The sequence below is a fragment of the Erinaceus europaeus genome, chromosome 13, assembly GCF_950295315.1.
Source record: "Erinaceus europaeus chromosome 13, mEriEur2.1, whole genome shotgun sequence".
Lineage (NCBI taxonomy): Eukaryota > Metazoa > Chordata > Mammalia > Eulipotyphla > Erinaceidae > Erinaceus > Erinaceus europaeus.
Window position 1 is genome coordinate 70179099 of NC_080174.1, and position 11896 is coordinate 70190994.

Here is an 11896-nt window from a genome sequence, read left to right on the forward strand (position 1 = left end):
GGCTCCGCGCCTTCCTAGTTGAAGAGGCGGGGGGGGGGGACTGCGGGGTCGATGGGGCCATCTGGGGAGTGGGGAGTGTCCTCGTCCAGCGGGCGTGCCCCCCCAAGCTGGCCGGGGGTTCCCCTTCCTTGCCCGCCCCCTGAGCAGGTGTGAGTGCGCGAGTGTGCGGCCGTGCGGGTGTGAGTGTGAAGTGCGTGCGCGCGGGGAGTGCGCGGAGGGAGCGCGGGCGGGCGGGCTGCGGGAGGGAGGGCGCGGGGAGGGGGCTGGGAGGGAGAGTGCGAGCGTGCAACTCCACTCCGGGGCTTTGTGCGAGCCGGGGCGATATCATCGGCGGCGGCTGGAGGAGGAGCGGCTGGAGGCGCGTGCAGCCTGCAAGCCAGCGCCCGGCAGCCGGGGCAGGTGGGAACCCGCGCTCCCGGGAGACGAGCCGACTCGAGCCGGAGCCGAGTCCGACCAGAGCCCGGGCGGACAGCAGGAGCCTGGCTCGCGGGCGGCCCGTGGGCGGCAGCCGGGCGGGGCGGGCGCCGGCGGGGCGGCCCCCCAGTAAGATGTGCGCGGCGCCGCGGGGCGCCCCCCACTCGCAGCGGCGCTCCGGAGCCGGGCAGCTGGGCCAGGCGGCGCCTCGGGGGCTGCTGCGCGCCCGCGCTTAGAGCTGCCGCCCCAGGGAGCCCGCCACGGCCGCGCCCCGGGCACGCTCGGCGGCGCCCAACGATGACCGCTCCCTGGCGGCGCCTCCAGAGACTGGTTTGGGAATACTGGGCCGGGCTCCTCGTGTGCGCCTTCTGGATCCCGGACTCGCGCGGGATGCCTCACGTCATCCGCATCGGTAAGAGCTCCCCTGGGCCGGGGGTCTGCGCTCCCGCGCAGGGGCTTGCTTGTCTGGGGGTGTGGGGCTCGGGGCGCCACCCCAAGAGCTGTTCCCAGCCTTCCGCCGGGCTCTCGGGACCCGGAGAACCCTAGAAGCTGGTCTCGGCCAGGACAAAGTTCCAGAGCCAGGGGCGCGGGCCTGACTTATCGAGAAGGAGATCGTGGGGCCGCGGCGGGAGGTCCAGGGGCCCTGGGTGCGCGGGGGGAGCCAGCGCCCTGGGCGGCGTAGAGGAGCGATGCAGCCTCAGCCAGGGTCCAGCCCAGCCCAGCGAAAGCTGGCGCGGCCGGCTGCAGCCGGAGTTTGGGGACCCGGCCACTCCGCGGAGCGGGAACCCCGGGGTAGGCGCTAACTTCTATTCCCTCCTCTCTCCCCGTGGGCCCCTTGCCCACATCCGGGGCACGGCTCCAGCGACCGTGGCGGGGACCCGGCGAGTCTTCGCATGACAGGGGCAGCCCGTCTTTTCTCTGGGTGACCGCACTCTGCCTTGGTGGCCCCGGTTCCACCAAGTGGCATGGCGCAGGAAGGGGACCACTCATTCCCCAGTTGCTCTGGCTATCTATCCCCTTGCAGCCTGGTCTCTCCCCTGCCTGGGGCCCCCGCAGCTGTGGGCTAGGGTGAAAGCGCCAAGCTGCCTGACGTCGTGGGGAAAGAGAGAAAGAGAGAGGGCTGCGAGCTGCGAGCTGTTTGTAAAGTTAGCTGAGATCTCTGCAGCTGGCGGCCGCTGGCGGGGCTGTGCGCGGCTTTTTGGGGCTCTGACAGCTCGGGAGTCTCTCCTAGCTGGAGACTCTTACTCCCAGTTTTAACTTTGTTGTGGCCGCCCCAGGCAGCCTGCTGGCAGTGCGCCGGGCGGTGCGGGAGAGGCGTGCGCATCCCAAGCCTCGGGTTGCCAGGGTTGCGCTGGGCCTGGCCATGCAGGAGCCTTCAGCAGGCAGGCCCTGCGCCTGCTGCCAGGCCAGAGATCTGGGCTGCCTGGGTTCTCCTGCTTCTGGTTCCAGGAAGGCTCAGCACTGCTGAGCCAGGGCCGCCCCCCCTCCCCAGCTTTTCTCCAAGGCTGATCCTGGGCTGCATGTACAGGGCACCAATGTCAGGCTTGCTCTCTGCACTTGAGGTTTTCCTAGGAGGTGGCAGACATTCTGGAAGGTCTGCCTCCTCACTGACTCTCTCCTCTGGAACTCACTTTCGGGTGAGGGGAGAGCACAGCTCTTGTTCTTATAGTGCTCATGTCTTGTCATGCCCAGGACCCTTAAAGATACACCAGTGGCAGAGGAGCACAGGGCAGGGATTCTGGTGACAGAACTCTAGAGCAGGCTTAACCCTCTGCAGCCCACACTGCTCCTGGGAATCTCCAAATGTCTTCTCTCTTTGCTTTTGCTTGTCCTGGGACTCAGTCTGCTCTCCATCCCCAGGGCTGGGAGGCAGGTAGCTCCTTGGTAGTTGGCTAAGGCTTCCTTTAGCTTCTCCTTCCTTTCCTTTCTCTCCCCCCCCCTTTTGGAAAGGGGTGGTGGAGGGGGTTGCACAGTAGGGTATCTTGGGAGAAAAGAGGGGAGACCCAAACATGGCTTTGCATTCAGCCCACGCATTGCAGAGCCCTCATCAACAGTCTTCATACTGCAGGGGTGGAACAGCCCGGCCTCAGGGATGGAGGTCTTTGTGGTCCCAGAAAGACAGAAACAGATGAGGATAGCCCCATATGGATAAGCTGCTGCCTTTTCCTGCAAAATTGACTTTGACCTGGGTAGGGGTGGAGATTCTTACTAACCATAGGGAGAAGCTCCAAGCCTGTCCATCCTTTTTTGGGTCTAGTGTGTAATAATGCAATTAAGGATGGCAAAGCCCTCCTTTCATTTAATCTTCTTCATATTAAGCCCCAGGATTATTTAGTGTGCCAGCCCAGGCCATTTATATTCGAGGGCCCTGCCCCATTTTGGTTCCCAGCCCACTGACTAGGGTGCTGTGTGGATGCCAAACGTGACCACGGGAACAGTGCCAGCTTGGGCAAAGGATGGGGAGGAGGCTCTGAGCCCTCTCTGGGCTTCCCTAGAGCTTCCTGGGGAACTCAACTTCCGCTCTCTGTCCTTCAGAGCCCAGCTTGAGCCTCAGCTGGAACTGGGGGAGGGGGGTTCCAGTGGATGTGGCACACAGACAGAGAATCTGAGGGTGGAGCCCAGCTCCACCCTTTGGCAGGACACATTTTTCATTTCCCTTATCCCATTCTTCCCCAAGCCCTGGGATCTAAGGGCTCTAACTGGGACTATAAGGGTTGTAGGAGACTGGGGTGGGTGTCTGAGCTGCTGCACTGGGAGCTGCATCTTTCTCCAGCAGGCCCACACCAACACCAGCACCGCAGAGCCCCAGTCTGGAGAGGGTTTTCCTGCAGGTGTGCAAGGGGCTCTCTGGGATGGGGATCAGCAGTATGCCCGCCCCTTTCTTTGTGTCTCTTTTGGGGGCTGAAATTTCCTTTTAGACAAGGAGATGGATAGCTCGGCAGTGTGACAAAGTGTTCAAACAATCCGTCTTGAATAGATGAATTGCACTGCTCTGTCTTTTTGTAATTGTGTCTATCAGAGGGAGAGGTCAAGGCATTGATTGCTTGGATGGTTTGCAAGTAACAAAGGAGAGTGAGGGGGAGAGTGAGGGAGAGAGAGTAATTGGATTGTAGTCTGCGGAAAAAATGATCATTGATTATTTCATATGAATATATGGAAGATGTATTCTGTGTATGATTATCAAGTGTTGCTCATTGAAGGTTTTCGAGGCATATTGTTGTGCATTTTGTATTATTACTATCGTTATTATTGTTCAGATAAAGCCTGGTCTTAACACTGGGGAAGCAGAATGCATGGGTTCTCCCAATCATATGGGCTCCCATCACTTCACGCAAAGACTTGGTTTTTCTGGTGACATGACCTAGAAGCTGGAGTACAGAGGGGTCTCTTTGGGGCCAGGAGACCTGAGGTTCCTGCCAGTTTACTGGACTAATTTGGTCAGATCACACTCCCTGACACTCTCAAACCTCAGTCTTTCTACCTGTACATTACTGGGTTGGTCTTGATGGCCTGGATATTTTGTGGTTTCAAAATTCCCTTTAGTGCAGGCCTGTGAGGGCTTTTGGCACCATTCTAGGTCTCATGGGTGGATCTTCCTTCATGTTACTCTCTCTCTCTCTTTCTCTCAGCTTGAACATTGAAAAGGAACTATACAGTGGCAGTGTGGGAGGGGAACTCCAGTGTATGGTGGTGATTTCTAGCCAGCTGAGAGAGGTTCAGAGGCAAATGACCGCAGAGACACAAAGCAGGTGTGTGCATGGGGCTTGAGAGGGCAGTGCCCAGCAATGGACTCTTAGGATATCTACAGACAGAGCAAAATTCAGCTGCAGGGTCTTGAGATGGGGGTGCTGGGGGCAGAGGGGGAGGGAGGGAGGGAGGCAAAGGGGGTAGAGCAGTCTGTCCCAGGGGAATGAAGTCCCCTCCCTCAGAGTCCCCAAGCCAGTCCAGTCTGCTTCTGCTCCCATCAATTCATTCAAATGGTCCTGAACGTTTGTCTCTGGAGTGTTGGGGGAGCCTCTGCCACGGTGTGTAAAACAATGAGAAATTCCTGCAGTGACTGGTGATGCACTGAAACATCGCTTCCTTGTAAGAGCAGACAGGAGCTGAATGAAGATCAATAGGGTTTTCCCCCCTGGAAGTAAATAGCTTCAGACAAGACCTGGGAGTGGCCCGAGGGGCCTTAGACAGCATTCACTTGAGGAATTTCTGCCTCCACTTTCGGGCTCAGCTGCTCCTGTCAGCCAGGGCTTCCCTCCTCCAGCAGCAGTTTAATTTCTTCTTGATGCTCACATCAGGTGAGCCGGGACTTTTCGAGATGGCTTCTGGGATGTGAGGAGGCACAAGTGTCCCTACTAGTCTCTCCCAAGGTCACTCACTTTCCCCCTGCGGACTAGGCACGCAGCTGGCTTCACAAGTCCAGCTTGCCTTACTGTTTCCAAAGGGCTTTGACTGGTGAACCCAAATCCCTTCAGGAACAGAACTTAAGGCTGATCAGCTGCTTTTTAGGATTCTTCGTGGGCCCTCGAGCCTTTCTGAGTCACAGTGTTCCCAAGAGTGAGCACCATGTGCTCCTGTGCTGGGAAAGGGAAAGGCCCTGTGGGCATTAGGATTAGTCCTCCTTTGGGAGGGATGGGCCAAGGCTACATCAGGGGAGGAGGCTGCAGGGCTGTTTGTGGGTACTCTTTTAGGGAGAGACTGGTTTGTCATGCTCAACAACTGGGATCCTTTCTGATTCTCTGAGCTTCCCCATCCTGTCATAGCCTGTCCAGCCTCTCTGCCTCCCCTGCCTGAGACCCACCTTGCTCAGGACTCTATAGAGGGACCCCAGAGAGTGGAAGCTCCACTCTGCTCCCCAGACCCTGCTAGACAACAGAGGGCCAAGGCTCCAGGAGCAGGGCCCTTTCTTCAGGGCCAGCATCCACCAGGTCCTAGCTAGCCCCTCCCCCCAGCTGGCATGCTGGGGGTTGTGGGGGTCTGGGTGTTGCTGAGGACTCTGGAGTGGGTCTGGTGGGCAGAGGGCCTGTTGCAGGCAGTGCACTTGGCTTAGGACTGGCTGTGTGCTTGTTCCTGGGGAAGAGCTTTTCTCCAGGTGCTGATTCCCTGGCAGTAGCACCAGGGGGCAGTGTGCAAGTGCCTACCAAGGTGGCCAAGCTTCTGCCTGGGACCCTACCTGGGTCTGGAGCGCAATCAAGATAGTGAAGCAACAGTCCAACACCAGCACAACACCTGAAATATTTTGAACACTTATTGAATACCAGGCACTGTGCTAAGCATGTTTCAAACAACGAGTGGTAGTATGGGTGAATAGTAAGTGCTCAATAAATGTAGCTGCTGCTATTTTCTTTCTCTTTCTTTTTTCATCATCATCATCATCATCATCATCATCATCATCATCATTGCAGAGCCGAGTCCTCACACATGTGCAATTTTACCACTCCCAGCCTATTTTTTAAAAAATATTATTAAAAAAGAAACACAGAGATAGGAAGGGAGAGATACCACTATACCTATAGTGCCAGATTTCCTCTGGTACTGGGACACTTCCATGTGGTGCTGGAATTTGAACCTGGGCCTCTAGTATGGCAAGGCAGGTGCTCTACCTGGTCAAGGAGTTCTCAGCGAGTTCTCTTGCTGTTAATGTTTACATTTCCCCCCACAGATACCTTGTCTCTTGTTTCGTGCAGGTAAGGACCTCCAGCCTGGTAAAGCCAGCTGCTGGAGATTCTGTGGGCAGTGAGTGGAAGGTTTAGGGTAGGGGCTTTGCTCAGCCTGACTCCAGAGCAGTGCTTTCAGCTGTCTGTGTTGTCTTAAGATGTTAAGTAGCGTTTTTCACAGGACTGTGCCCTTCTCTGGGGCTGAGTTGTATGGATTCTGTGATATCTAACTATACTGGTGCCATTTTTCAGAGACAGGCTGTCCCTGCTGATGGACCATGTGGCAGATTTGCTTATGAGAAAAGAGAAAAGAGAATGGTCTTTCCTACCCCTCCTGCTGGCACACACATTCATGCTGACTGCACCCCACCTTGATCAGGCTTCTTGTCTCCATTTCCGCCAAATCCCAAAGGAAGTATAGGCTCTTCCTTGGGTATTGCCAACCCACCCACAGGAATCCCTCTGCTCTGGGGACTCCAGCCTAAGTGTCCTCCTGGCAGCCACCAGACTGTCTCTGTGGGCATCATCAGAGCCCCAAAGAAATCCCAGGGCTGTCTCACTCTCTTTTCATCAGGGGGATGACCTATAAATTAGCTCTTTGTCCTGCCTTTTCTTTTCCTGGCCTCTCCCTCTTTTCCCCAGTCCTGTCCCCTTCCCCTTCCTTTCTGGGCTAATGGGCTTCATAGTCATTTTGTTGTTAAGTAAGAATCAAGTACTAAATAGAGCTTGCTTGCTTCTTGGAAATTGAGTAAGGTAGATACTGTGAATGTAGGTTCACAGTTGCTGTGGCCTAAAACATGTGTTGGGTTTGGGACTGAGGACCTGGATGCCAGAACCATCCATCCCCCCAACCCCACCATGTGACCTCCACAGGCTCAGTGAACCTCTCTTGTCCACCAGGCTCCTTCTCTCAGTGATAGTGGTAATTGCCAGGGACTGAATTATTCTGGAAGTGTGGCAAAGTGCCCTGCTCAGAGTCCCTACCAGGTGACAGATCTAAGACAGATGTGATCAGAGGGGTCAGTTTATTTTCCAGGTCCTCCACTGGTAAAATGAAGGTAGTAGTGCCTGCCACATAGAGTCAAATAAGTATGGTTTTTCAGAAAAACCTACATGCTATTCAGAGACCAGAATTTCTTCTTGTTAATGGAGGAGTCTGAGGCCAACACAGGAACCAAGACTAGGTAGGGCAAGGTGAGTGAGGCAGCTGGGGGGCAGAATTTAAGGAGGCTTTCAGGCGGTGAGCCTGTGCTGGCATGCTGACCCAGGACCAAGAGGATGAGTGCCTCCTTAAATGTTGTGTTCCCTGTTTTTCAAAGGCCTCACCCTGGCTGGGGTCCAATACCAGCACCTGTCTTTGCTCAAAGAGTCAACATTTTTCTTCTGCTCCTTTCTGTGCTCCAGAAGCAAAATCTTAATTGAATGTGATTGAGAGATAGAGGAAGCTGGATGGAAGGTAAGGGACCTGGGCCTGAGGGCAACAGGTCATTCTGCTTGTGCATAAGTTTCCCTATAGCCATTTTCTGTAGCAACTTCCCTGGAGCACTCCACCTCACTTCCCAGGGTTCCATGTCCTGTGGAACTGCCTCTAGGGTCCATACTACCTCCTACTAAAATCTGGCTTACTCTTCTGCCCAAATCTCACTTTCCTAAGTCCGTCTGCCTGCTTTAGATGACTTTTCTATCTCTTTTATAAACCTTAATGACCTTGTCTGCAGTGGTGCTTGTCCCTGTGTCTTTCTCCAGGGCTGTTTACCTTCTCCCCTCCATTAGATACTCACAAGCATGAGGCAGAGTGACCATGATGGAGTCAAATAACATTTGTTACTGGTTCTCAGTTGGATTCCTATCTCACTGGCTCCAGTCCACAGCCCCCCCATCCCCCATTTTCACATCTCTGACATCAAGTCCATGTCTCCTGTGCTATATCTGAGATCACTGGCAGCCTCTTTTCTTTCTTGGCACTTCAAAACATAATGACTGTGTGGGTCTGAGGAGATGTGGTGGAAATGAGTTGGAATGTGAGTTTAATGGATACTTGCTGTATGACTTTGAGCAAGTCACCTCACCTCTGAGCCCCCCCCCCCATGTCCCCATCTATCAGGTAGAAATATTAATACTGGGTTAAGCCATACTCAATTGATTTTGCCCTATAAATATTTCATGTGGCTTAACCTTATAGTTTTATCTTCATAGTGTTAGAAAGAGGATTAAAGGAGATAAAGTATATAAAGCTCTTTGAACAGTGTCTGATGCTTAATAAATGTTGGGAGGGGGAAAAAAAGAATCCCCAAGAGTAATGCCAGGTCTCTGCCCCTAGACTCTATGCTCTGATGCTATCTCCTTCTCACAGGTCCTCTGTCCAGCGCTCCACTGTTCACACACCTGGGTGCTCTGTAGTGGAATGGGTGCATTCAGCAGCTTGTGGCAGTTGCTCAGGATGCTAGGGAGCCAGAAGTGTGCTCTTCCAAGGATGCCCCTGTGTGATAGTGATGACGCTTCTGGCTTCTGGCTTGTTACTTATCACACACCTGCAGCCCATGGGGTGCTGTTTCTTCCCTGCATCTGCAGTGTTCCAGTGGCAGTGCATTTGCAAGTGTTCAGAAGCTAAGAGTCAGTCCCTGGTTACAGGGTGCTTTTGAGGGGCTGGTGTAGGGAGCCCTGATCAGTTCTTCTTGGATGGGGAATCCAGCCCTGCTTCCTGGGCACCCTAGTGCAGTCCAGAGAGGGTCTGCAGCTGGAAACAGGGATTTAGAGGATTGACACTGGTGGTTCTGCTGGGAGACAACAGGTAATGAGGCCGTGGTAAAAATCAAGGAGGAGAGAGTCCCCAGGGTGATCATACAGGTTGGAGATAATGAGATGAAGTGAGATTTGGAGGGAGTGGCAGGTGGTCTCCAAATCCTTTGGTGCCATGCTGAATGCTGGTTAAGGAAGGCAGAGGAGAAAGGAGGAGTAAGAAAGAGCTAAGATCCTAGTCTGAGTAAAGAGGACCCCAACCTACAGGAGGTAATTAAGTCTTCCGTAATTAAAGGGACTGATGCAGATAGGCTGCCCATGGATGGGGGTTTATGGAGCGCTCAGAACAACTGTAGGGATGAGCCTTTTAAATATGGGAGTGAGGGAGAGACTTCTGCAAAGGCTTCTTGTATCTGCTTTGCAGAACTGAAATACACTATTCCAAAAAGCCTGCCCAATTGGGCGGAAAAGCAGGAGCGGGAAGCCAAGGACTTCTCAGAGCTCTGGGCATCACATTTCCTTGCTGTGGTGAAGAATCATAGAATCCAGACTGAAAAGAAGCCCTGGAGGTATTCTAGGCCTTTGGTTCTCAAATATTAGCATGTGTTAGAATCACCTGGAGTGCTCCTGAAAATACAGATTGCCAGCCCCAACCCCAGAACATTTGATTCATTGGGCCTGGGGTGAGGCCTGAAAGTTTGTATTCTAGCAGGTTCCCAGGAAATGTTGATGCATCTCACCTGGGGTTAGAAAATCACGTGGCCAGACTATCTGGGGAATATTTTACCTCTGATTGAATGCCACCCACAACTGTAATGGAAAGTTACCTTTTACCCTGATTTATTCCTGGTTGCAAATGTTTGTGACCCACTTCAATCTTTATTGCAAAATTTCCCAAAAATTTGGTTTTTCTACAGGTCCAGGGAAGGTAATATAACTTGTGTATTGAAAGTGTAGGTTCTGAAATCCTTCCATCTGAGTTTAGGCTTTCATTCCTTCCCTCCAGGCTTTGTCACTTTGAGTAAGTCACTTAACTTCTCTAAGTCTAGATTTCCTCACCTGATCAATATTGTGGAGGTGTGGTGGTGGTGGTGGGGCTGACAATTGATTTGACCCTGGGGAGATCATTGTGAAATTGTATATGCCTGGCACAAAGTTCTCAATACTTTTTAGCAATCCAGCATTGTGTGTAAACCTAAAGGGTCTAAAATGCAACAGCTTGAGTCTGAGATTGGTGCAGAACTGCCAGATCTTGGGCAAAATGTTTAGTCTCTCAAAGCAATGTATAACGTGCTAGGATCTTTTTATAAGAAGTAAATGAGTGAATGCATATAAAGTGTTCAGACCACAGCAATGGTAAGCATTCAGCACATGCTGTTTGTTGCTCTTACAATGGTGATCACGAAACCTGTTGATTTTGGTTTGGTTTTGTTCCTCGTTCCACAGAAATGTGAAGACATTTTTCCACATTGAAGATGCCCAGTCTTCCAGTGTGGTGTTTAGGACTAATCACGATGCTCTTTGTGTACTACTAAGCTCACCTCAGATGTCAGCTTTGGTGTGTAGTAGTACAACCCTAGACTACTGTAGCCTTTTCAGGAACCGTTTTATTCTGTCGATTCATCCTGAGCTGGTGGTCTCATGAGATGATGTGGTCTTGTTCACAGGCATTGCTACTGATCTATAACTTCTCTCATCCTTTTGAGCCTAAAGGTGGGACCTGCTACTTAACCCTAGTTAATCCTAACATTTAACCTTTAGCCAATTATTCTCATTCTTTGTTTCTGAACCCACTCAAGTCTGTTCCCAGCACTTCACCCCTGGGAGATAGGCAAGGATGCCATCTTCTCTGTCCTCGCTGGCTTTCCCTGAGGAAGCTGTGGTACAGAGGTTAAATGGTTATTGGCCTACAGTATGGTTAAGGCTGGGAATCATTACTCTGGACAGTGAGGCTTTTGTGGCTCCAGTTCTGCCATAGGCTGTTTTCCATGTTATCTGCCTCAGAGATGACCATACCTCCCCCCTTTCACCTATGCCTGCCATCAGATGTTAAGGAGGAAATCACCAAATGTCAGAATCAGTTGGCCTTACTCAGCGGTCTTGGATCTACTGCCCTACATTTTAACTAGCATCACAACCCCACTGGCTTTCTCATGTGTTCAGACCTTTTACAATCTTCTATGGTTTACATCTCCAGATTCACAAAGTGTCCCTCCTTGTCTCACATGCTCTCTCTGCTCTACTATACTGAAAGTCAAAGTCTTCTGGAGGCTCTGTGCTTTCTGTTGACTTTGGGCTTCTGCTCTTGCTATTATTTCTGATAAACTTTTTAGTCATTCTTCAGATATCAGCAAACATACTTTATCTTCCAAGGTTTTCTTGACTCCCACCCTCTTCTATGAGCAACCCCCTAGCACTCCATATTTCCCTTGCTATAGTATTCAGCATATTATAACCCTTAGATACCTTAGAGATAAGCACCATTTCAACAGGGCAGGAGACTTCACTGCCTCTTCTACTGTAATAGTTATTTGCTGAGTAAATGATTTCATTGACAAATGTTGTCACTTAACTGTAAGTCCACATAAAAAAAGTATTTAGCTCACTGCTTTGTTCCATCTTGTTGACAAGGATTTCCTGAAAGACACTGCTGGAGTCTTCTTTGAAGATAAGGTACTGATGAGTGAGCGATGATAACTGTGCTGTATTCTTGATACAGCATCAGCTCCTTCTATACCGAGATCTTGTCTATGTAGTCTCCTGGGCAGAGGTGGTATATTCAAGGGGAGTGCACTCTCCTTTCCAAAGCCAAGGCCTGCTCTTCACACACCCACTGCTTCATCACATCACAATGATTCTACTCTTGAGAGAGACAGAAGCTGTTTATTTCAAGAAGAGGCTCACACAGAGACTCATAATTCTCCTGCTTTTCCTAACCCACCCTTTTCTTCTTACCTTCTGTTGCCCAGCATCTCTGCTGTGCCCTCTGAACCAGGGGAGAGAAAGTCTGCTGTTCCACTCATCATAGGCCATCCATTTAGGATAACTATCCAGCAGAACTGTTACTGCACCATGTGTGTGGCTGCCAG

General features: G+C 51.9%; 1 protein-coding gene across 3 annotated transcripts in view; it reads left to right on the forward strand.

Moving 5' to 3' along the window:
• Nucleotides 1–315: 315 nt before the first annotated feature.
• GRIK3 (glutamate ionotropic receptor kainate type subunit 3) overlaps nucleotides 316–11896 on the forward strand; it is a 250241-nt gene continuing 238660 nt past the window's right edge. For 2 of the 3 annotated variants that reach the window (XR_009553877.1, XM_007537496.3), the window contains exon 1: nucleotides 316–826. Coding sequence is in view for 1 of the 3 variants with exons in the window: in XM_007537496.3 (XP_007537558.1) it covers nucleotides 712–826 (115 nt within the window). In the remaining 2 variants the exon portion in view is untranslated. The remainder of the gene's footprint in view (nucleotides 827–11896) is intronic. The other variant, XM_060206191.1, reaches the window with a different exon arrangement.